The following is a 25,231-nucleotide window of genomic DNA, read 5'->3' on the forward strand; positions in this document are numbered from 1 at the left end:
TGAATTCCCTGAGGTGTTACATAAAAATATAACAGCAGTACCCTTGAAAAGATATATCTGCAGCTGAGACAACTGATGTGGTGCATTGTGCAGCTCTCATGAGAATTAATGATCTCGCGTTCATAACCAGAGGCCCATTTCAAACAAACAGTAGGAGGTCCCTCCACCATCCACCTCCATACATCAAATTCATACAGTGGTATATAAATATAAAAAATAATTAGAAAACCTGAATATCAAAACCTCTGGTGCATGGTGTAAATTAAATCAATGTTGTGACTCTAAATCTCATTTAGGTCATTTTTTTAATGAATCACACAATAACAGAGGCAAAATAAATGTTGGCATGAACACAGGAGTTAGCCTATTCTTTTTATTAGAAATACATGGCATATGGGTGTAATATCAGAAATACATAAATTCTGTTGGGTAGCATAACACGATCCAAATATCCATGGCCTCTTGTTCTGCATGCAAACAACATCAAAATGAATAAATACAAAGTATTCACGGTGACATTGCATTTTTAAGTATTTGCCTAGTAAATGACTTTTAAAGACTTTTAACTGCCACCAACAGAAAAACACCAAGATTTTTATTTTTATTATTATTATTATTATTATTATTATTATATTGTTGGTCTTTATTATAGAAATGACATGAAGGGAGAGGAGAGGAGAGGAGAGGAGAGGAGAGGAGAGGAGAGGAGAGGAGAGGAGAGGAGAGGAGAGTCAAGTCAAGTCAAGTCATTTTCATTTATATAGCGCTTTTAACAATGTAGATTGTCTCAAAGCAGCTTCACAGAGATAAATGTATAATATAACGTAAGATTGTTTTGGCTTTATAGCGGTTCTTTAATAAAGTTATTTTCCAGCTAAAGTTAGTTTTGATTGATTCGCTTCCGTCGCAACAATCATTTGTTTTTAAATTAGGGCCGCCAAGACGACACCATTCTCTCTACACAGACTTTAGCGAACCTGTGAGAAACGCTGATGGCGTTCAGATGCGCATTAAGAACGGGTTCTATAGTTATGTGCGTTTGAATATATGTGTGCAGGTTTGGAATTCCCTACAAACCAAACCTAAACAAATTACTGGTGTTTCCTTATAGTTTTGATTCAGAATTTTATTTTATTTTATCAATTCGGGGTAGATACGCAAATTGAGTTTTCCCGACGACGCGTTATCTGTAGAGTGGGAAAGGGATCCTCCATAGGGAGAGACTAGTTGGCCCTTCAGCACTGCGTTGACATCGGGTCCAGGCGAAGGTCCTTCATCAGATCTGGAAACGGCCTGGATCCGGCAGGCTGCGGGAAAACCTTGGGATAAACAAAGACACTAAAATTAGCGTAGATGCCATTCTTCTCATGATGTAACAAGTACATCAGGATTTATGGGAAGTGTTCCCGGTTCCAGCTGACCTAATCTATGCAGCCTAATATTGAATTATAGAAGTCTATAATGTATTATGTGAACGCTATGTCAAAGAGATGTGTCTTTAATCTAGATTTGAACTGACAGAGTGTGTCTGCTTCCCGGACAATGGTAGGAAGACTGTTCCAGAGTTTTGGTGCTAAATAGGAAAAGGATCTACCGCCAGCAGTCGATTTAGATATTCTAGGTATTATCAACTGGCCGGAATTTTGAGATCGCAATAGACGTGAAGGAGTATAATGCGTTAAGAGCTCGCTCAAGTACTGCGGAGCTAAACCATTTAGTGCTTTGTAAGTAATCAGCAATATTTTAAAATTGATGCGATGTTTAATAGGGAGCCAGTGCAGTTTTGACAGAACCGGGCTAATATGGTCATACTTCCTGGTTCTGGTAAGAACTCGAGCTGCTGCGTTTTGAACCAGCTGTAGTTTGTTTATTAAGCGTGCAGGGCAACCACCCAGTAGAGCATTACAATAATCTAGCCTTGAGGTCATGAACGCATGGACTAATTGTTCCGCATTTGTCAATGAGAGCATATGGCGTAATTTAGATATATTTTTAAGATGGAAAAATGCGGTTTTACAGATACTAGACACGTGACTTTCAAATGAAAGATTGGTATCAAAGAGCACACCCAGGTTCCTAACCGACGACGAAGACTTAACAGAGCAGCCATCAAGTGTTAGACAGTATTCTAGGTTATTACGTGAGGAAGTTTTTTGTCCAATAATTAGAATCTCTGTTTTTTCAGAATTTAGAAGTAGGAAATTACGAGTCATCCAGTTTTTTATATCAGCTATGCATTCTGTTAATTTAGTGAATTGGTAAGTTTCGTTAGGTTTTGAAGAAATATAGAGCTGAGTATCGTCGGCATAACAGTGAAAGCTAATGCCATGTTTCCTAATGATATCTCCTAAGGGTAGCATGTACAGAGTGAACAGCAGCGGTCCTAGTACTGAGCCCTGTGGTACGCCATACTGAACTTGTGATTGATAAGACATCTCTTCATTTACTGCTACAAACTGATAACGGTCAGATAAGTATGATTTAAACCATGCTAGTGCAATTCCACTAATGCCAACATAGTTTTCTAGTCTATTTAAAAGAATGTTGTGGTCAATGGTGTCAAACGCAGCACTAAGATCGAGTAACACTAATAGAGAGACACAACCACGATCGGATGATAAGAGCAAATCATTTGTTAGTCTAACGAGAGCAGTCTCAGTACTATGGTATGGTCTAAATCCGGACTGAAAATCCTCGCAGATATCATTTCTTTCTAGAAAGGAACATAGTTGTGAAGATACTGCCTTTTCTAGTATCTTTGACAGAAAGGGTAGATTCGAGATCGGCCTGTAATTGACTAATTCTGAAGGATCAAGTTGCATTTTTTTAACAAGCGGTTTAATCAAAGCCAGCTTAAAGTTTTTTGGTACGTATCCTAGAGACAAAGAGGAATTAATGATATTAAGAAGAGGATCTATGACCTCTGGAAGCATCTCTTTCAGTAGCTTAGTCGGTATAGGGTCTAACATACATGTTGTAGATTTAGATGATTTAACGAGTTTAGTAAATTCTTCCTCTCCTATAGCAATGAATGAATCAAATTTTTCCTCAGGGAGACTACAATGCACTGCCTGATGCGATACTGTAGTAGACGGTTGCATAGTTATAATTTTGTCCCTGATATTATCAATCTTATAAGTGAAGAAGTTCATAAAGTCATTACTGCTGTGCTGCTTGGAAACTTCTGTGTTTGAAGCTTTCTTTTTCGTTAGTTTAGCCACTGTTTCAAATAAATACCTAGGATTATGTTTATTTTCTTCTAATAGGTTTGAAAAATAAGCAGATCTAGCAGCTTTTAAAGCCTCTCTGTAAGCAATCGAGCTCTCTTTCCATGAAATGCGAAATACCTCTAATTTTGTTTTCTTCCAGTTGCGCTCCATTTTTCTGGCTGCTCTCTTAAGGGCCCGAGTGTGCTCGTTGTACCACAGCGTTGGATTATTTTCTTTAATCTTCTTTAAGCGCAAAGGAGCAACTGTGTCTAAAGTGCTGGAAAAGAGAGAGTTAAAAGTTTCTGTTGCAATATCAAGTTTTTCTAAGCTATCTGAGATGCTGAGATGATGAAACTGGTCAGGAAGATTATTAATAAAGCAATCTTTAGTAGCAGAAGTGATAGGTCTAACATATTTGTAACACGGAGTCGGCTTTGCAGCCTTGGCTAAATGTAATTTACACGAGACTAGATAATGATCTGAGATGTCATCGCTCTGCTGCAGAATTTCAACGGCATCAACATCTATTCCGTGTGATAATATTAGATCTAGAGTATGATTACGACGATGAGTAGGTCCTGACACGTGTTGTCTAACTCCAATTGAGTTTACAATGTCTTTAAATGCCAAACCCAATGCATCTTTTTCATTATCGATGTGTATATTAAAATCACCAACAATTAGTACTTTATCTGCAGCCAATACTAACTCTGATAGAAAGTCCGCAAATTCTTTGATAAAGTCTGTATGGTGCCCTGGTGGCCTGTATACAGTAGCCAGCACACATCTCAAACGTGATTTATCATTTTTACTATATATTTTTACATTAAGCACTAACACTTCAAAAGAATTATATTCGAAACTTGATTTCTTAGTGGTTTTGAAAATATTACTATAAATTACAGCAACACCACCCCCTTTGCGTTTCAGACGGGGTTCATGTTTATAACAGTAATCTTGCGGGGTGGACTCATTTAAAGTAATGTAATCGCTTGGTTTTAGCCAGGTTTCTGTCAAACACAGCACATCTAGGTTATTATCTGAAATCATATCATTAACAATGAGTGCTTTTGAAGTAAGCGATCGAATATTCAGCAACCCAAGCTTTATCATTTGCTCATCTGTATTATAGCTGTTTTTTATTTGTTGAACATCAATTAAATTTTTAACCTTAGATAGGTTTAAACATTTTTTGGATTTCCAAAATCGGGGAACAGACACAGTCTCTATATGATGATAGCTAGGTGAAAGAGGCTCTATGTGATGGGATTTATCTGACCTGGGTGACGCGAGGCCGCTAGCAGACGGTTGGTTTAGCCAGTCTGTCTGCTTCCTGACCTGGTGCCCAATTTGTCATGTTTGAGCTCTAAGACTATGAGCCATATTACTAGATAGAAGAGCAGCACCATCCCAGGAGGGGTGAATACCATCTCTTTTCAACAGGTCAGGTTTGCCCCAAAAACTTTTCCAATTGTCTATGAATTCTATATTATTACACGGACACCACTCAGACAGCCAGCGATTCAGTGAACACAATCTACTAACTATCTCATCACTCCTGCGAACAGGAAGGGGGCCAGAGCAAATTACAGTGCCTGACATCGTACTTGCAAGTGGAGAGGAGAGGAGAGAGGGGAACATGATCAGGAATCAGTGACTTGAACTTGGGTTACCCAAAAGGTTACTGTATTACTAGATGTTGGAGCGCTGCCCACAAGGCAATGGCTCCTACACCACGGTGTTTGTTTAGGCAGTGTGACTGTGACAGTGACAGTGATCCCCACATTCAAAATCCAGCAGCCAACTTTATAATAAGACCTAATAAGACTTTTAAGCCCACTGAGCAAATTAGAATGTTCTGTAAAATTTAAATTAATTTCACAAAGCCTTGTGAATTAAAATTTGTAGTTAATATATTAATTAATGTTAATATATGTTTTAATCATACTGGGCATTTCTCTCTCTCTCTCTCTCTCTCTCTCTCTCTCTCTCTCTCTCCCTATATATATATATATATATATATATATATATATATATATATATTATAATCAGCAAAAATACTGAGCAAATTAGAAATTTGAAAAAAAAATTACACAATCTCATAAATCTATCCAAACACCTATCTATTTCAAGCATGTAAACACAATTTGTGGGTGCATTTCAGGAAGCTGTCAAAAAGACTCTCAAAAACTCTCAAAAAGAGTAATTTTACTCCTTCACATAAGGGTGAAATTGATGCCATTTTTCTTTGCACCTGCAAGATCTGACAATATTCCAAAATGTCTGGCCAATCATTCAGTAAGCACAGCAGACCAAACATTTACATTCTGCTCAGGGCAGTTGAGAGCAACTCTGTACCCAAGGCAAAAGATAATTACTGTTAAAATTATTATTAAAATTAGATTTACACAAAACGTCTCAGGTTACGACTGTAACCTATGTTCCCTGAGAACAGGGAACGAGACACTACGTCAGAATGACGCTATGGGGAACGCCTCAGGCGTGACAGGTGTCTGAAATCAAATATCAACTCACAGCAATCATGCTGACCGGCGACAGCCCGTGAATCATTTGCGTGAATGATTAACGTGCAACCTGCAAGTATAAAAGGGCGCTTTACAAACATGACAACATCCTATCGTCTGAAGGGACTGTTGCAGGCAGGCCCCGAGGCATGGCAGGAAGACGTAGTGTCTCGTTCCCTGTTCTCAGGGAACATAGGTTACAGTCGTAACCTGAGACGTTCCCTTTCGAAAGGGAACTCTACACTACGTCAGAATGACGCTATGGGGAACGATATACCAACGCCACCATGCTAAGGGGAGTGCATGCCAAAAGGCAGTGACAACTGTCAGAACCGGCAATTCAAATGAACGCTAGTACCACTCACCCCCAGGTCACACTGAGCTGTCAGTGACAGCACTCCCTACGGTCATAGCCCAAGCTAAATGACACCACAGAAAACCTCCGTAAACATAGTTTAGTGAAAGGTCTACCTGGGCCTGCTCAAGGGCCAAGGACCACAACTTCAACTTCTTAGAAGGGGTCCCTTCTAGGGAATGTGGCTAGGGAACCAGAGGAACCCCAGCCAGTCACTATTCAGGGGAACGTGCCGCCTGAAACGCCACCAGGCGGGCCTGACCTGGTGTCACTATATAAGACACTACAGTCTGGCCACTTCCTGTCTGTCCGAAGACAGAGCCTCTGGACACTTGCCTTTAGGAAGGCATCCAACCCGAGGGACTGTGAAGCAGGCAGTGAACCACTCGGACCGGATCTCAGAGACGGGATATCCTGGAGAGTATGACTCAGCATAGTGCTTTACAACCCTTGCCAGCGAGGGGAGTTTCTCTACTCAATCCACGGATCAACTCAGTGTTTGTGTTTCAAAACACTGAGGAGGCCTGTGAGGGCCTAAGGGCTGATCTAACTGGGAGGCCTCAAGAGAGGCCTACGACCGACTGACCAGACTCAGGAGACCACATACTCATACTGACCCTCAGTGAGGGGAGGAGCATTAGATCTACCTGGTAGGCAACCAGGCTGTAGCAGGAAAAAGAGGTTCCAGGAGGGAACCCGTAGCAGAGAATAAAAACTTGAGTCGAGCCAGGGCGCAAGCTCACCTTCGCTAGCTGCCTGATAAGGTCTGCTAAACTGAGAGTAAGCGGCCACTAGCTTACAAAAACCCAGCACCACTGTGAAACTACTCAGGGAGACCTGGAGAGGCCTACTACCTGACAACCACAGTATGTGGGAGCTCACTTTCAGAGAGGCCTGGTGAAGCCTACTATCTGATAGCCACAGAACGTGGGAGCTCGCTTTCAGAGAGGCCTGGGGAGGCCTACTACCTGACAACCACAGTACGTGGGAGCTCACCTTCAGAGAGGCCTGGTGAAGCCTACTATCTGATAACCACAAAACGTGAGAGCTCACTTTCAGGGAGGCCTGAAGAGGCCTACTACCTTAAAGACCATGCTAAGTGGAAACGCACAGTAAGTGGGAGCTAACCCTCCAGGGAGGCCTGGTAGGGCCTACTACATGACAACCACAGTATGTGGGAGCTCGACTTCAGGGAGGCCTAGTGAGGCCTACTACCTGATAACCACAGTGCATGGGAGTTCACTTACAAAGAGGCCTAGAGAGGCCTGCTACATGACAACCACAAAACGTGGGAGCTCAACTTAAGGGAGGCCTAGTGAGGCCTACTACCTGATAACCACAGTGCATGGGAGTTCACTTACAGAGAGGCCTGGAGAGGCCTACTACCTGACAACCACAATATGTGGGAGCTCACCTTCAGAGAGGCTTGGTGAAGCCTACTATCTGATAACCACAGAACGTGGAAGCTCACTTTCAGAGAGGCCTGGAGAGGCCTACTACCTGACAACCACAGTATGTGGGAGCTCACCTTCAGAGAGGCCTGATGAAGCCTACTATCTGATAACCACAGAACGTGGAAGCTCACTTTCAGAGAGGCCTGGAGAGGCCTACTACCTGACAACCACAGTATGTGGGAGCTCTCCTTCAGAGAGGCCTGGTGAAGCCTACTATCTGATAACCACAGAACGTGGGAGCTCAAGAAAAACCACATTAAGTGGAAACTCAAAGTATGATGGAACTCAACTCCAGGGAAGCCTGGTGAGGCCTACTACCAGAGAACCATGACATGAAGGAGCTTACTTTCAGGGAGGCCTGGAGAGGCCTACTACCTGAAGACCACAGCTGACAGTGGGCCAGACTGGCAGTCCAGTGACTGTCTATGGGGCTTTGCCTTCAGGGAGGCCTTGTGAGGCCTACTACCTGATAGTTCAACCTCAGGGCCACTTAGTACCACAGTATGAGGGATTCAGCCCTCAGGGAGGCCTAGTAAAGCCTACTACCTGATCCCCACAAAAAAATGTGGGAGCCCATCTTCAGGGAGGCCTGAAGAGGCCTACTTCCTGAAACGGTCTAATCAGCTGGATGTGTACTGCTGCTGGGGACTCGCCTAACAGGGAGGCCCGGTCGAGCCTACTAGCTGATAGCGAGTCTTTCTGCTACTTTAATGAACACTGCTGGAACCATACTAATAAAAAACTTTCCTAAAGTTTTGACCTAGTGTATGCTCCACAATGTTGTGACCCACCTCCGAGGAGGCCTGTTAAGACCTACTACTCGGTAGTGAATCTTCTGCCCGAACTACCAGGGCCAACCAACGAAGGTGAGCTGGCCTAGGAGCCCTATCTTAGGGGCTACCCGGTCAAGGAGGCCTGCTGGGGCCTACTACCTAACTGTGCAGCCTTCAAGGCAGAAAAACTGTTACTACAGCGCTTACAGCATCCTGGTACCTAACCACATCGCCAAAGGCAGTGTACTCAGCACAAAGCAAAAACCCTCATAGCAGGGGAGTACAACATACGCCACTCTGCCTAGTGGAGGCCCCATTTTAAGGGCCTACCTACTAAATGCATGGGCGTCAGCTCATGGCAATGCTCTGGCTTCAAGGGAGCGGAGTTCAAAAACCGGAATGAAATGTAGTTAGAACTCCCTGCTCAACCGGAGCCATCGTGGTGTGAGGTAGATAACACAGAGCTGAGAATGGATTACTCAAAACTACCCCGCGTTTAGTGGGGGAGTAACACCATATGCCCCTGAAATGTTAGACAGGGAGCGGGCCTGCAAGTGGCTCCAAAGGGTAACAGGGATTTGTCCTGTGCCCAGCCTGGGGAAGCGGGGCTTGCTTGCAAGCCAACCAACCTTCACCCCTCGTTCGAGTGGTTCAGCTCAACGGGCTGAGTGGAGCCAGCTCTAGAGGCCTAATCCAAGTAGCTCTGTTCGGCAGGGTCTGGCAAACTATCACATCGCAGAGCGAAAGACAGCCTAACCCTGCCTGAAGGATCATACATCAACTACCACCCTGCATTACTCTACCACCCCTGAATGCAGTGAAAGGGGCGGGCCTTGGCCAACAACTCCCATTTAAGGGAGGAGGCTGAAATCTAGGGGAGGAAGCCTAACACATAATGAATGTGGCAGCTATACTTAGCAGAACGCCTCCAACATCCCAAACCTAGCCTAGGCCAGCTACAGAGGCGGCCCGGGTTAGGGCCGACCTACAAGCATAGATCTACCTGAGAGCTCGGAGGAGCCACAGCCTACTTAATTGAGAGGCTGAAAAACACTCACCTACTGACACCTTACAGAGCTCAGGGGAGCGAAGTACTCAGGATACCAATGTCACAAACCAATAGGTAAGACATAAGATCTATCTGAAGCGCCAGCGTCAGTCTAAACCTAAAGCAAAAAAGTTCTTTTTTTTTTTTTTTTTTTTGGAAGACCAACTACTCTACCCCAGGGTGGCTAATCAGCCCTGCGGCTAAAAAGAAATGAGCGGTGGCCCACCACGCATAAAAAATGTTATGACAGGAAGGCCATCACATACTCAAAACGGAAGCCAATTTTCCTTGAGCTTCTCGTTAGATCGTTCCAGCCACCAACTGGGGAGGCTTCAGGGCCCTGAAGTCTCCATACTTTACCTTTTTATTCTAAGAATGACCCCTAGGTCTATACAGGGAACAAGGCTTCTGTAGAGAGATACAAATAAGTGTTAGTTATACACACAAATTCTCCAAAAACCAAAAAAGTTCACCTGCGGCGTGCGGAGTGAAGACTTCACCAGAAAGGTCTCAACGAACCTGGGGTCCACCACTTTTACATGCCTAAAAGAGGCACTCACATCAACCAGTTGCTACGGCGGGCCATCAGAACATAGTTCTCATCATAGGCCCAACCCCAGGACTGGTGTAACGCAAACGCCTGGGGAGTAAAGAAGAGGGAGAGGGCCGGTAGAAAAAGCCCTCCAGGGAGGTCATACCCTTACTTCCGCTGAGCGCTGCTCCGCTTGCGCTGAATGACCTCCCTTAAGTCCCTCTTCTTGCGGGAGGCTCGCCTTCTCTGTGTCCTACTCCTCCCTGGAGGGGGCGCACGAGAGGCAACACTAGACCTCTGGCCCTGTCTATGGTCCTCGGACCAAGACGGACCAGGTCCTCCCGCCTGCCTGGGCCGGGGCCCGGATCTCAGCGGTATACAAGTTTTAAATGCGGCTGAGCGCGCCTTCGCCTCCCTAAACTTTCCAACCACCGCCTCAACGGAGGTGCCGAAAAGTTTAGTGGGCGAAACTGGTGAATCAAGGAGAAGGGCCTTTTCCTTCTCCCCGATATCAGCCAAGTTGAGCCACAGATGCCTCTCCGTGGCCACCATCGCCGCCATCGACCGGCCGATCGCGGCAGCAGTCTGTTTAGTGGCCCGGAGAGACAAATCTGTGGTCCGGCGCAACTCAGCGACCGCCTCAGGGGACAGCCCCGTCCCCTGGTCGAGATCCCGCAGCAGATCAGCTTGGTAGGCTTGGAGCACTGCCATGGTGTGAAGGGCAGCACCAGCCTGACCTGCTGCCATGTACGCTCTGCCATTCAAGCGAGCCGTGACTTTAAGAGGCTTGGATGGCAGAGTCGGAGCTTTTAGTGTCGACGCCCGCCCAGATACGAGATAGTTCGCAAACGTCTCGTCTCGTCAATGGGCGGCATCGACACATAACCATACTCCCCGATCCCCTCAACATCAGCGAAATTACCCCGCTGATGTCGATGAATACGGGCCGAGTATGGTTTCTCCCATGCCCTCTCGATCTCAGAATGAAGATCCGGAAGGAATGGGAGGCTCCGTTGAGCTGGTGGTCTATGTTCAGGGAGAAATCGATCGTCTAACCGGCCGCGAGCGACATAACTTCCACCAACTCAGCGTACATGGGGCAGGATGGCTGACGAGGTTGAGGATCTGATTCATCCTCCTCAGCCATCTCTTGCCCAGCCTGAAGAGCACTCGCTGCAGTATCAGTAGGAGAATCTTCTCCGTCATCCACCTGCAGCTCACTCTCGTCAGCCGATGACTCGTCCGAGAGGTGAACAACCCTCTCGAGACTGTCAGCGAGCTCCATCTGGGAGCCCCATGAAGCGCGTCGCCGCTCTGCCTCGGCAAGAGCGGGACCCGATCCGCGAGGACCAGATGCTGAACTCTCTCCCCTTGAGAAGAGAGCCAGACGAGAGCGGAGCGTTCTCATAGGAAAACACTCACAGTTTGCACAGGATGCTCCCTCGAGAACATCCCGTGCGTGCTCTTCACCCAGACAGTACACACACATCTCGTGAGTGTCACCCGGCGACAAATATCTTGGGCACGGGTCAACACATTTCACATAAGTCTTCTCAGGACTTGCCTTAGATGTGCGTTTCATCTTTGCAGTAAGCAGACGTTTAATTACAGACAAAAACAGTCCCTGAAGACGAAAAGGATGTTGTCATGTTTGTAAAGCGCCCTTTTATACTTGCAGGTTGCACGTTAATCATTCACGCAAATGATTCACGGGCTGTCGCCGGTCAGCATGATTGCTGTGAGTTGATATTTGATTTCAGACACCTGTCACGCCTGAGGCGTTCCCCATAGCGTCATTCTGACGTAGTGTAGAGTTCCCTTTCGAAAGGGAACTAAAGCAGCATTCACACATCTGAAAAAAAAACAAAGGAAAAAAAAACATACTAAACCCATTTACAGGATGTGAATAATGCTGGAGCAAAATTTTGTGGCATTACACACCACTGAATATTGAGATTTATTATTTTCTTAATACTCCCCATCTGCAAATTAGTGCAGATGAGCTTTCCAAATACATCATCTTTCGAATATGTTAGCCAGGTGTTAATAAACACTTCAGCCCTTGCAATCACAATTGTTCTCCAACCCTTCTCCATTTAAACCATTCCAGTGTCCTAAACAGACATACAGGGAAAGTTTATGTACAGAATTGTTACACAAAAATTCCAGTTTCATAAAGACAGCTGCACTCTTCATATTACATTTAAAGATTTTACACATTATGGTGTTGAAATGTTACGTATATAGAAATGAATACTATAAAGATTGAAAAGCTAAGCTACTTGCTGGCATGATTTTGGTCTTACACACCTATATTGTTCAGTGCCAGTTTGCGGGGGGGGGGGGGGGGGGGGGGGTTACCTTCTGCGTTATTGCTCTATATCAGGCTCAGCGTCCGTGCAGGTTTCCCATGGATTTCTTGGTATCTGTGGCATGGAGACGAGCAGTAGACCAATTCCACTGAGGAGAAGCAGGACAAAACCCGTGCACGCACAAGCAAAAGACCAAGAATAGTAATACTCGATCCAGATAGTTTCCTCGCTTTCTATCATCCTTTTGACTGACTGCCGCATTACCTCTACTGAGATGATGGCACACAGACCTGAGTACAAAAATATGAAAACATATTATTAAAGATTTCTCTATAGCTTTTCCACGAATGTAAAAAAGTTGTGGAATCTAGAAAATGAATGTTTATCTATCTGGCTGTCTGTCTATAGTTTTGTTTCAGGTAAGGCAAATGAAGCTGTGATTAGATGTTCCATCTTACCAGCAAAAGCAAAGAACATGCCAGCAGGCTTGTACAGATAGTCCTTTCCCTTTCTGAGGGAACCCAACACACACAATGTGCCCAGAATCATGAAGAGCAGACTGAAGAGGGCTATGGCTGCTGCTGAGATGTTGTATTCTGAGTAGAGAAATCAGAAAGAGCACCATGTCTATTTTAAAGTATGACAGTGAATCAAATGTCAATGACAATGACTTTCAAATATATGACTCATGCTTCAGAACTATTTCCCTAGATGCCTCTATAAAAAGTTTCTATACTCTGCACACTCTTGTATTTCCTCCAAAAACAGGGTAACTGTCCACTATGATTCTTCCACTGTGATTCTTTCTTATTTCATCCTTCATTATATGTTCCTTCCACTGCTTCACCCTTCCAGTACATGCCGCAGAAGAAAATAATGGTGCACAAAAGCATTCTCCAACCAATACAGTGTAAAGTCAGTCCAGGCTTGAATCACTGTAAAAAATTCTAACCTCTCCAAGTCAAAATTTTCTAGTGACTGGTCACATCTAAATTTTTTAATTGGCCCAAGTGCAATTCTTGTTGCAATAGTCTGTTAACACTGGCTCAATGAGAAATAATACGTCAGACTAATTGAAAAATTTAGATGTGACCAGTCACTAGAAAACTTTGACTTGGGGATGTATTTTTTTTTTTTACAGTGATTGATTTGACTATGAACTTACCTCTCTGAGTTTTAACTTCAAAGATTTCAGAATCTTCCCCTGGTGTGAAGTGTCTGAAGTAAGAACAGTTGATTTCTGAGAAAAAAAAAAAAAAAATTTTTATTTATTTAAATTATACATTTGAATGTAAGAATGTTCAAGGGGAAATGTATTTTCCTTTCGCTGGCTATTGATGATATGTGACCTTGGACCACAAAACCAGTCACATGGATCCATTTTTTGAAATTGAGATGTATACATCACTCTAAAGCTGAATAAATAAGCTTTCCATTGATGTATGGTTTGTTAGGATAGGACAATATTTGGCCGAGATACAACTATTGAAAATCTGGAATCTGAGGGTGCAAAAAAATCGAAACATTGAGAAAATCGCTTTTAAAAGTTATCTATCTTATCTAAAAGATAAGTTATCTAAAATATCTTCATGGAACATGATCTTTACTTAATATCCTAATGATTTTTGGCATAAAAGTAAAAGTGATAACTTTGACCCATACAATGTATTGTTGGCTATTGCCACAAATATACCTGTGCGACTTGTGACTGGTTTTGTGATCCAGGGTCACATATGTGTATTATAGGCTAAGACTGAGTTTATTCATACCCTCACAATAATTCTTGTGAGTTGCCTGTTGCCTTAAGTGTCAACTGCAAAGGTTTTTTTTTTTTTTTTTCACGAGCAGCTAAATATATGTTGAGTTATTTTGACAACTGTAAACGACTCAGAGTTGGCTTCATGAGGCTGCTAGAATGACAAAGACTGTCGAATCAAAGCATATAGCAATATTAGCTTCTGCCTAATGTATTCAATCACTATTTGAAAAAGGGGGGAAATATTGCAACCTGGTGTTGTTTACCTGGAATTGCATTGTTTAATTTACAGAAATGACTGATGAGGTCTGGTTTCACAACTATATTGCTATGGGTCTGAGTTGCATGTAGAGCTACCCTTTCATTGAGTGCCAAATATACAAGCAGTATTAAATGAATCATGTAACTTGTATTCATGCAATCTCTGGCAATGAAGTTGAGAGGCTAAAAACTGCCTCTCAGAAGCATAAATGTCCAAGATAATTTATGTCTATAGTTTTTTAATATGACAGAACAAATGTGATACTACAATGTTGCAGTCTCATTCCTAATATTCATTACATGCTCCCTGAAACTGTCATGGATCTATGTTAAAAGTAATGGACTGTATAATGCCATGTCATACAGCAGATGTGATTGTATGTTTCCAAAGTAATTCTGTAATTTTAAGTCAAATCCACCTGTCTGTTGTTAGTGACACCAAATATTGATATGTTCTCAAAAACATGTGACTGTTACCAGAAGTTTTAATAATTTTAATGATATTATTTTGAGGGGTATTATTTGAGGTTCAATAGGTATACCGTTCTCTCAGATGTGACCGTCAGTCACAGAAATGGAATTGTACCACTCTTAAATTAAGAGTGTCTCCCATCTTGGGACAGCTGACTATTTACACAACCTAATTATAGATTTTACCAGTCACACACGTACTCACACAGCTGGGTATGTTTTGTCATGTGTTAAAAACAATCAATTGGTTAAATTCAACCTCATTTTATAGACTTTCTGTTTGACCAATTTTTTATCATTTGGAAACATGTCTTAAACGGATTTGAAATCAAGCAGAGTTTGGGGTCAAAATTATTTTTCAGAATGTCTATTTACACAAATTAGCCTTGTTGGCAAAAGATATTTGCACTACATCCACCCACCATTTTCTGGTTGAGACAACAAAATTGAAAAAGAAACTGAAGCAGTGAACAGTAAGGATAGTGAATATAGATTTTGACAAGACTGAAACATGTTCAGATCCACCTTAGTCCAATCTCTTTGTTTCTCCCTTTCCCCGTTGCATATCAGCTCAGAGAGGCTGAATAAAATAAATTAAATTACATTAAATCGCAAAACAAACCTGTCTTGTAACGGTGAAAGAGTAAAGATAGTGGACAAAGCTTTTTACATGACCGACGCAAGTTCGAATCGACCTTTCTCATACTTTCTTCCTTTTCCCATCACATCTCAGCTCGGAGAAGCATTTATATTAAGTCAAATTTAAGAAAAGTTCAAATAAAGTGCCTAACTGGTAATAGGCTTAATTGGGCCTAATTGAAATTGGATGTGGTGTCCTCATGTTGATTGAACAAGCTGACATATCGACTGCATGCAGCTCATATTGTGAACATGGACCTTTGAGGACACTTTTACAAATCAGCAGGTGAATATGATTAGGGTTAGAGTTAGGAGTAGGTGTAGAGGTGGGCTTTAGGGATAGGGTCCCAAAAAAAGGCAGCGTTATTTTTATTTTGTTAAAATATGTTATGGTATTATAGCTATAGGGCATGGCATTGTCACTCCTTGTCTTTCATGTTCAAAGACACAAATAGTCCACACCTGTTAGGTACATCCTGTCATTGTGCTTAGCAGTGATCTCCATGCAAGAGCTGTCATAGCACCTAAAACAAGTTCCACAGACAGGGAATTCCCAGTAGATTTGCAGACAAGCAATGGGCCTGACTAAGGGATAGATGGATATAGGACTCTCTCTTCAAAGACATTCTGAAAACCTCTGATTATCTCTTGGTTTTATTATTACAGTGGATACGCATTTGGAAGGAGGAAGGGAGTTTAGACACAATTATTCATACCTTTCGATTAAAATGATTAGTCGCCAAATATTGCTTGAAATTTAGGCTGGTGTCAAGTGTGTCAAGTGAAATGTGTGACTGGAGGATGGCATGTCTCTTTTTCCCTTCTATTTGTACTACACCAATTTTTGTGAACAATATACACTCAGTCAAAGGTTTGGATATGCCTAATCATTATTTATTATTGCTAGTTTCTACTATTATATACTATTTTCTACAGAATAGTAAAGTCATTAAAATAAAATAAAATTAATATAACACATGGAGTTATGGGATTGAAATGACAATTGTTAAATAAAGAAATTGTATCCTCTATATTTCTATATCTAAATTGCTATAATCTATATTTTGGCATCTTCAAAGTAGTCACCCTTTGCCTAGATTACAGCTAGGAACTCTCTAGGAAGACTTTTTTTTTTAACAAACTCAATTATCGAATTATTTAAGGTGTTTTTTAAACAGTACAACAGGGTTAAAGGCGCACCGGGGGTAAAAGGCGCATTTGATTTTATTCTCCTCTAAACCACTAGATGGCACAAAAACATGCCGCAGGACTTTCCTAAACATCCGCTTTTCAAGATGCCTGTGAAAACCCTTGATGCGATTGTGGGCAGCAGGGCAAAGTTGATTCTGTGCTAAATTGATATAATATTTAACATTCTTTAAATTTTTGTAGATTTAAGTAGCAAATGTGAATCGCTAAAAATTCGCAAAAAGGCGCCCCTGCTGTTGGGGCGAAAGGCACAATAATTAACATGATAACAAAATAGCTGGCTGACTTTTCCATTTGTTGACATGACATGGTTAGAATCAAATGGTAAATATCAAATATCAAAGTTATAATGAAACCATCATTGTGGCGAGCAGGACGAGGCCGAGGGCCGTGAGAGAGCGGCACGAGGCCGGTGGCGTGATTGATGAGCGACACCTGGCGACGCACCGGTCTGGTATCTCTCACGGAGGAGCGGAAGCATAAAGGGGGAGCGACGACAGTGGAGATCTATTTCGACCTCACTCAGACCGTCACCACGGTCTTACCTTGAATGACGCCATTCCTCCGCCTATCCTCGAGACCTAATATCAACAATGTCAGGTGACTGACCTTAGGGGTTGGCTATATAACATCCAGGTGAACCAACCACTTCCTCTTGCCTTTCTCGCCTCATCTGAGACCGACGCGGTAGAGCGCATTGTTTTGATTACAGGAGAGATTTGTTTCAATCCGTTTTCGTGCAGGTGCTTCACGTCCCTGCAGGATTGCAGTCTTTTTTTCTCCTCATTTACATATCTCGACGCGTCGTTGGAACGCACGTCGGTGAGTATTTCTTAATTTTTTTCTGTTTGTTTACAGGTATTTATTGATTGTTCTCAGGTCAGCTGTTCGCAGCAGACGAGAGTTTTTTCCATTTACTGCGTGTGCGCACGTAGAATGATGGATAATTTTCTAATATGATTTTCAAGTGGTTCTGTTCGCAGACTTATTTTGAAAGATGAATATGAAGAGTGATTCGTCACAATCTTTATATTAATTGTACCTGGTTAATTGTATTTAACTAATACCAGGCAGATATTTCTTCAGAATTACAGATTAAGGAAGTGTTTGATTTGATTAATGGTCTGTGATTCGTCACAATCTATTTGTTTATGGCATTATTGTTTTTTTTTTTTTTTTTTTTTTAACTAAATGCTGAGTTGTTTGGGAATCTTGCAGTTCAACTTCAAAGAATTAGTTAAATACTGTGATTCATTACAGTTAATCTTTTGTTAATTTTCCTTTTTTATAGACCATTATTATATGAGTGATTTGACCTCTGGCTTGTTGTCATGAGTCACTCAAAATGTCGTTTTTGCCAAACTAGCATACACCCAAGAGATGGGCATCGCGAATGCCCCTCTTGTTTGGGTATGCAACATGTATTAGACGATATCGAAAATCCCTGTGCAGCTGCAATAGAGCTATCTTTGCAGGAAAGAGTGCAAAGAGCAAAACTTCTAACTGGTGGTAATAAAGAAATTATTCCCAGTAGTTCCTCTCATAAACGCAAGAAGCCTGATGATTCCATCAGGTCTTCAGGTTCTGACATGCCTCCGGATAAACGGGAGAGGGTCACGGTAGTTCAAGAGCCCAAGGATGACACTCAGTTGCAAATCTTGGCAGCATTACGTGACTTAGCTGGTAAGCTTGAAACACGTAATTCTTCAGTAAGCACACAGCCATCTGCACTCCGGGCTGCGCCCTCTCCTGGAGATGAGTTGACATCACGTCAGGAAAAGAGGGATGATTATACGGATGCCGTGTCACTGCATGCAAATAACTCCCTTTATGGTAGTGAGGAGAATGCAGATGAAAACGAGGAAGATGAATCCAGGTCTGAGGTTTCAGAAGGAAGCCTGCATTCTGACGTTCTTTCACGCATTTTAAGTGCAGCAAGGATCCTGGGTCTTGATGCTCAGGGAGAAGCTACAGCTCCAGCCCCCACACAAGGTGTATGGGCAAGTATTTCCCCTGCACAGCCTACTGTGTCAATTCCTGTAGCTGAGGATTATTCCCAGATGCTGAGGAAAGCCTGGAATAATCCAAAAGCTGCACCCCAGTTTAATGCAGGTTGTAGACGGTTTGTTAAGTTGGATTACCCTCCTGAGAGTGGTATGGGGAACATGCCATCAGTGGAGCGAGAAATCGCAGCTTTAACCGCTTTGGGACCTGATAAGGTTACTGACAATCCTCGCTGTCCCGGTAAGGAGTGCCAAAAGACAGACCGGATAATGAGCCAAGCATATAACGCAGCTACTCGGGCAGCCCGTTCAGGAAATGCTTTAGCAATAGTTTTGGCTGCTTTAAGAAAAGTCGTTAATAAAGAAGATCGTGATGTGATGAATTTGATCGACACAGCACTCATCACACACTCACAGCTTACCAGGGACATAGGGGCATCTATGTCTTCGGCAATTTTAGCTAGAAGACAAATCTGGTTGGCTCAGACATCTTTACCTGACGCTATTAGGAAGGATCTGACTAATATGCCAGTGGTTCCAGGTCGGATATTTCATACTGATTCACAGGCTTTACTGGATACTGCTGATCAGGCAAGACGCAGAAGGGAGTCAGTTCAGCAAACATTTGGTGGCCCTACCAAATATGGCCATAGGGCTACTCATTCTTTTCAGCCCCCACACTTTCCTCGTTCAGAAACTTGGGGGTATGGCAGAGGACGATCTAGGGGTTACCAGTTCCATGATCGAGGAACCAGACCTTTTTACCAGGCTCCCCAAACCGACCAGGCTCATAATCCAGTCAGGGGAGGACCACTTAAGAGGCGTACTTCCAGGGGTTTCAAACCCCGGGGAGGCCAGGCATAGCAGTCTCGGAGTCGTCGGAGAATGCTCCCAACTGTGCCTGGACAGTTGGGAGAAGGTAACATCAGATCCTTGGGTTCTAGACACCATCAAAACAGGATACAGGATACAGTTCCGGCGGCGCCCTCCTACTTTTTCAGGGGTTCATATGACCATAGTCAGAGACCCAGTCCAGGCACAAATTTTGGCCAACGAGATCACAGTTTTACTTCAAAAAAAAGCGATTGTACAGATAAGCACCAGCAAACAGCTCACTGGGTTCTATTCGAAGTATTTCCTAGTGCCAAAGAAGGACGGGGGACTTCGACCCATTCTGGACTTACGAAAGCTGAACAAATTCATAAAAGTGTTGCCCTTCAAAATGCTGACTACAACACAAATTCTGGAATCCATAGAACTGGGAGAATGGTTCACTTCCATAGATTTAAAGGATGCCTATTTCCACATACCCATCTGTCAGGATCACTGCCCGTTTCTTCGCTTTGCCTTCCAAGATCGGGTTTATCAGTTCAGGGTCCTTCCATTTGGCCTGTCTCTGTCTCCAAGGGTCTTCACCAGGGTGGTTTCAGCAGCCCTTCGTCCTCTTCAGTGTGCAGGTCTGAAGATTCTATCATACCTGGACGACTGGCTAATTTGTGCTCCTTCTCGCAGTCAAGTCACGAAGGACACAGAAATGGTGCTTCAACATGTACAGTCTCTCGGGTTCAAAGTGAACTGGGAAAAGAGCAATCTAAGTCCCAGACAGCAGACAGTGTTTGTGGGAATTTCGCTAGATTCCCAACTGATGACTGCAACTCTATCACCCCAGAGAGTGGTACAGTTGGTCAATCTTACTCAGTCATTCCGTCTGAACAAGAGAATGAAATTAATTCAATTTCAGCGATTGTTGGGCATGATTGCAGCAGCAGCAACTGTGGTCCCACTCGGCCTTCTCAGAGCCCGTCCACTACAGCGTTGGTTGAACAACTTTCACTTACATCCCAAATTTCACAGACATGTAAAGATAAAGGTTACACGAAGGTGTATCCAAATGTTACACCCTTGGAAGACATTACCATCACAAGGGGTTCCTCTAGGCAACATCCCAGCGAGGCGGTCTGTGATAACGACAGATGCCTCTCTAACAGGGTGGGGAGCAGTTTGGGAAGGCAGGTCCATCAGGGGACACTGGAAATTCCCCTGGACCACAGAGCACATCAACGTGCTGGAACTCAGGGCAGTCCATCTCTCCCTGAGGGCTTTTCTCCCGTTGTTGCAGAACAAACATGTTTTGGTGAGAACGGACAACATGTCTGCAGTGTACCACATCAATCACCAGGGTGGCACCAGATCAGTGCGGTGTCTCCAGGTGACAAAGGAACTACTTTCTTGGGCATTTCCGAAGCTCTCATCACTCAGAGCAGTATACATACCGGGAGTAGCAAACAGAGCAGCAGACCTACTGTCTCGAACTGGGCCTCTCCCGGGAGAGTGGCGTCTCCATCCCGACGTGGTGAAATTAATATGGAGGCATTTCGGTATGGCAAAGGTCGATTTGTTTGCGACCACAGAGACAACTCATTGCGATCTATGGTATTCTCTGAACAGCCAGGGAGGCCCCTTGGGGATCGATGCACTATCTCAAGAATGGCCGGAAGAATTGTTGTACGCTTTTCCTCCTCTACCTTTGATCCACCTTGTGCTCAACAGGGTAGCTTTGGGCCGTCACAAGGTTTTACTTGTGACCCCGAGATGGCCAAAGAAGCATTGGTTTCCAACCCTTGTACGTTTGGTCCAAGGTTACCCTTGGCAGTTACCGAGGAGAGCAGATCTCCTCTCTCAAGCGGAGGGACAAATCTGGCACCCAAGTCCAGAGACCCTTCAACTATGGGTATGGCCCTTGCTCAGTCCCTCTCTGAAGATTTGGATGAAGCTGTATTAAGGACAATAAATAGTTCTAAGGCACCATCTACGTGGAGTAACTACTCTAGCAAGTGGCGAATATTCTCAGCATGGTGTCAAGACCAACAACTAGATCCGGCCAAGTGTGACACCAGTTTGGTTCTTCGTTTTCTTCAAACATTGATGGATTCTGAGAAATCAGTTAATACCATAAAAGTCTACATTGCAGCCATCTCACACTTCCATGTGTTAGTGGATGGTGCAAATATTGGCAAACACCCTTTGGTGTCTCAATTTCTCAAAGGTGCAAAACGTTTGCGACCAGGGAAAATTATGAGATCACCTGCTTGGGACCTTTCTATTGTCTTACACTCACTAGCCAAAGCACCTTTTGAACCTTTGGAGCAAGCAGATCTCAAGTTCTTGACATGGAAAACAGTATTCCTACTGGCGATATGTTCAGCTAAGAGAGTTGGTGAATTGCACTCTTTATCAGTCAGTGAAGACTGCTTGAGATGGAAGGCAGAAAAAACAGGGGTTTTTCTCTGGCCAAACCCATCATTCCTACCCAAGGTCCTTAAACCTAGCACAATAAATCAGGTAATTGAGCTTGATGCTTTCCATCCAGATCCCCTTTGTTCAGGTGAAGAGCTGGATCATTTTTCTCTATGCCCTATTAGAGCATTGCACACATATATTGAGCGTACTCATCAATTACGACAGTCACACACACAACTATTTGTATGTTTTGACAAGAAGTGTGCAGGCAAACCTGTGTCTAAGCAACGATTATCTCATTGGATAGTGGATACAATTTCACAAGCTTATGTCAACCAAAATCTACCTATCCCTGGTGATCTGGTTGCTCACTCTACCAGGAGCATGGCAACTTCCTGGGCAGCACTGAAGGGGGTAGCGCTCTCAGACATCTGTGCTGCAGCCTCTTGGAGCAGCCCATGCACGTTTACGAGATTTTATAGAATTAATGTTGCAAATCCAAATTCTTTGGGGTCTGCTGTTTTATCTGTCGCTAAGTAAACAGGGGAGGGAAAATATACTAGTCCCTCGTGACCCTGGTGGTATAAGTCATCCAAGGTAAGACCGTGGTGACGGTCTGAGTGAGGTCGAAATAGATCGTAAGTTATGACTATAACTATGGATCTATGAGACCGAACGATGACCGTCACCATCCCTTGTCACTCGGGACGAGCTGGGCGTTCCAGGCAAGAGGAAGTGGTTGGTTCACCTGGATGTTATATAGCCAACCCCTAAGGTCAGTCACCTGACATTGTTGATATTAGGTCTCGAGGATAGGCGGAGGAATGGCGTCATTCAAGGTAAGACCGTGGTGACGGTCATCGTTCGGTCTCATAGATCCATAGTTATAGTCATAACTTACGATCGAGAGAGGACAGGCCTGAACTTGTGTTGTGTTTTGTTTTGTTTTATTGTGACAGCAGTCATCCGTGTGGGGCTGCTGTCTTTTACTTTCGCTTTGTATTTGTATCATTAAATTGTGTTTGAATGTTCGCCGGTTACCGCCTCCTTCTTCCCACACCATTTAACCTCGTTACAATCATATTTAAAAATATGATATTAATCATATCATATAATAAAATATCCTATTTATTTATTTATTACGACTGTAAAGCTATATTATTTTGTTATGGGATCTCATTCAATACTTGCAGAATCTTTACTTAAAAAATAATAATAAAATTGTTTCTGTATTTTTAAAATGAACATAATTTAATGATAGTATATTTAATGAACAAAAAGGAATTATTTTATCTATCAAAATAAACAGAAAATAGTACAAACTTTGATAAAGTGACTGTTTTGAACCACGTGTGTGGGGTAAAAGGCCAAACCACTTTTATGATTTATTTTGCAAAATCAGTTGCTCCATAAATTGTCAATAAAAACATACATATTTTTTTTTGCAATCATACACTATGGGAGTAGTGAAAAGCACAATGTTCTTAAGGTGTGCCTTTAGCCCCATTGTACCCAACTGTCCATGTCTAATGTGTAAAGGACTTTCCATATGCTAGGGAAATGGATATCTGTGCCTTTTCATACATTATTTTATAATAAAAAAAAAAACATTACATTCATTTTATAAAATAAATAAACACATAAATAAATAATCGTACATTATTTTATATTCATATTTATATACTGCTTTGGTTACAAAACTAAAATAAAAGTTGTAAAATAAAAAAAAATCTATTTAATACTTTACAGATCTGGGGGTAGGGACTATATGTAGCAAATAAAATAACCAGATAGTTTAAAAAATAACTAATTGCCTGATCTAATTAGAGACAGATTTCAGTACTTAACTGTGACTGAGTTTTGATGATGGAAAATTCAGCTTGAAGCAATTCACCTTAAATCCTGCACATATACTATGTTCAGGAGTAAAACACATTTTGAGTCTATGTTAAGACATGCTCTCCAACATTTAACCTCCGAAGACGTGTTGATTTTAAACCATCGATATTTACTTTCACTAGCTTCCATACTTTAAAAATAAATATTTATCAATTTTCACATCATTTAGTGAATACAAAGAAAAATGAAATAAAACTATTAAACGATCATTATGCAGAGACTTTATAGGATATTGAGCCAGAGATTCAGAAAGGCCTGTTTATCTGATCAACATTTCTCACTTTGTCACTTACCCCCCGGTAAGCTGATAGGTCCACAGCTTTTACCAACAAATTCTTCATCCTCAATATAGATGTATTTCTTACAGAGTCTCCAAAGGCCGAAGTGGGCTGCCTCACATGTTGTGTTTACGTTCTCCACTCGAGGACTCAACACAGCCCAGTGGTCTGTCACCACCGCTGTAAACATGGACACTGAGCCCACCAATATTACAAAAAACAAGATTTTTGTCTTGGTTTCCTTCTTCATTTTGTCCGGTATCCAACGCTAATAGACAAATAAAATGAAAAATGACACGAGAAGAATTATTTCAGTGAAGTAATCACTGAATATCTGGACAGTGTATAACAGAGACTTGATTCTTAAAGGCTCAGTGCAGAACTGTGCTTGTGCATGGATAAAAGAGGCTAAATGGCAGTGCCCTAGTATTTATGCTGAGGACAGACTCAAGTCGCAGCTGTTGAGGCTCATCAGGAAAGTTGATGACCAAACTGGCTTGTCTCACAAGAGGTATGTGGGGGATACGTTGGGCTTCTATAAATGTGTGCTGTGAGTCTAATGTCTGGCTGTTGACATATCAGATAACCATCTGTGATAACTAGGGCGTGTCTATATCATGACAAGCAGAATTAAACATAGGTGTAAGTGGGATTGAATATAACGTGAGTTATATTGTTAGTTGTTATAAACTGTTAACAAATTTTATTAAAGTGCTCACTGAAGTATCTTTTAAATGTAGGACAACTGATGAATTGATTCTGTCCTTTGTTCCAAACAGAAAAACTCTGATAAATAGCCATTAAAATGGCCAGATGCAATCTCAAGGCAGTTTGAACCAGGGTACTTTTCATCTACTGAATACTATGAATTCAGACATGCTACTCAGCTCACATTCTGTTATTTTGTTTATTTTTTTATGGAGTAGGCATATTTGGATGCAGGGAAAGAGTGGAGATGGAGAGGGAGAGCTTGCTGGAAGTGTGCTTTTTTAAAACAAAACTTAAAAAGAATGTTCTTGGGACCTTAAAAATTGATTCACAAAAAACTAAACCACATTAAAACAATACAACAGCATTTGGGGAACATTCTGCATTTGCAGGTATTAGCCTATATGTTTAGGCCTTTATTATATAAAATAACAGAAAAACTGTTGAGAATAGAAGAAGCTTTTTTGTTTCTGTTTTGAGATATTTCTGGGATTAGTGAGGGTACTGTTGTAGTACCTTTGGTATCAGATAGTAGTACCATGTAGTGCCATTTAGTACC

General features: G+C 42.5%; 1 protein-coding gene across 3 annotated transcripts; it reads right to left on the minus strand.

Moving 5' to 3' along the window:
- Positions 1–394: 394 nt before the first annotated feature.
- cacng1a (calcium channel, voltage-dependent, gamma subunit 1a) lies at positions 395–24,364 on the minus strand. 3 transcript variants are annotated; one of them, XM_084426265.1, is made up of 5 exons: positions 23,980–24,364; positions 13,374–13,448; positions 12,667–12,804; positions 12,258–12,498; positions 395–467 (listed from the first exon to the last, which is right to left on the minus strand). In XM_084426265.1, the coding sequence occupies exons 1-4, from the start codon at positions 24,212–24,214 to the stop codon at positions 12,266–12,268; spliced, it is 681 nt and encodes a 226-aa protein (XP_084282391.1). In that variant the 5' UTR covers positions 24,215–24,364; the 3' UTR covers positions 395–467; positions 12,258–12,265. The 3 variants fall into 3 exon arrangements, with proteins under 3 accessions (XP_084282391.1, XP_084282390.1, XP_084282389.1); XM_084426264.1 differs by having other exon boundaries at positions 396–1,319; XM_084426263.1 differs by lacking the exon at positions 395–467 and adding an exon at positions 10,060–12,010.
- Positions 24,365–25,231: the final 867 nt, after the last annotated feature.

This window comes from Rutilus rutilus, assembly GCF_951802725.1.
Source record: "Rutilus rutilus genome assembly, chromosome: 12".
Classification (NCBI taxonomy): Eukaryota; Metazoa; Chordata; class Actinopteri; order Cypriniformes; family Leuciscidae; genus Rutilus; species Rutilus rutilus.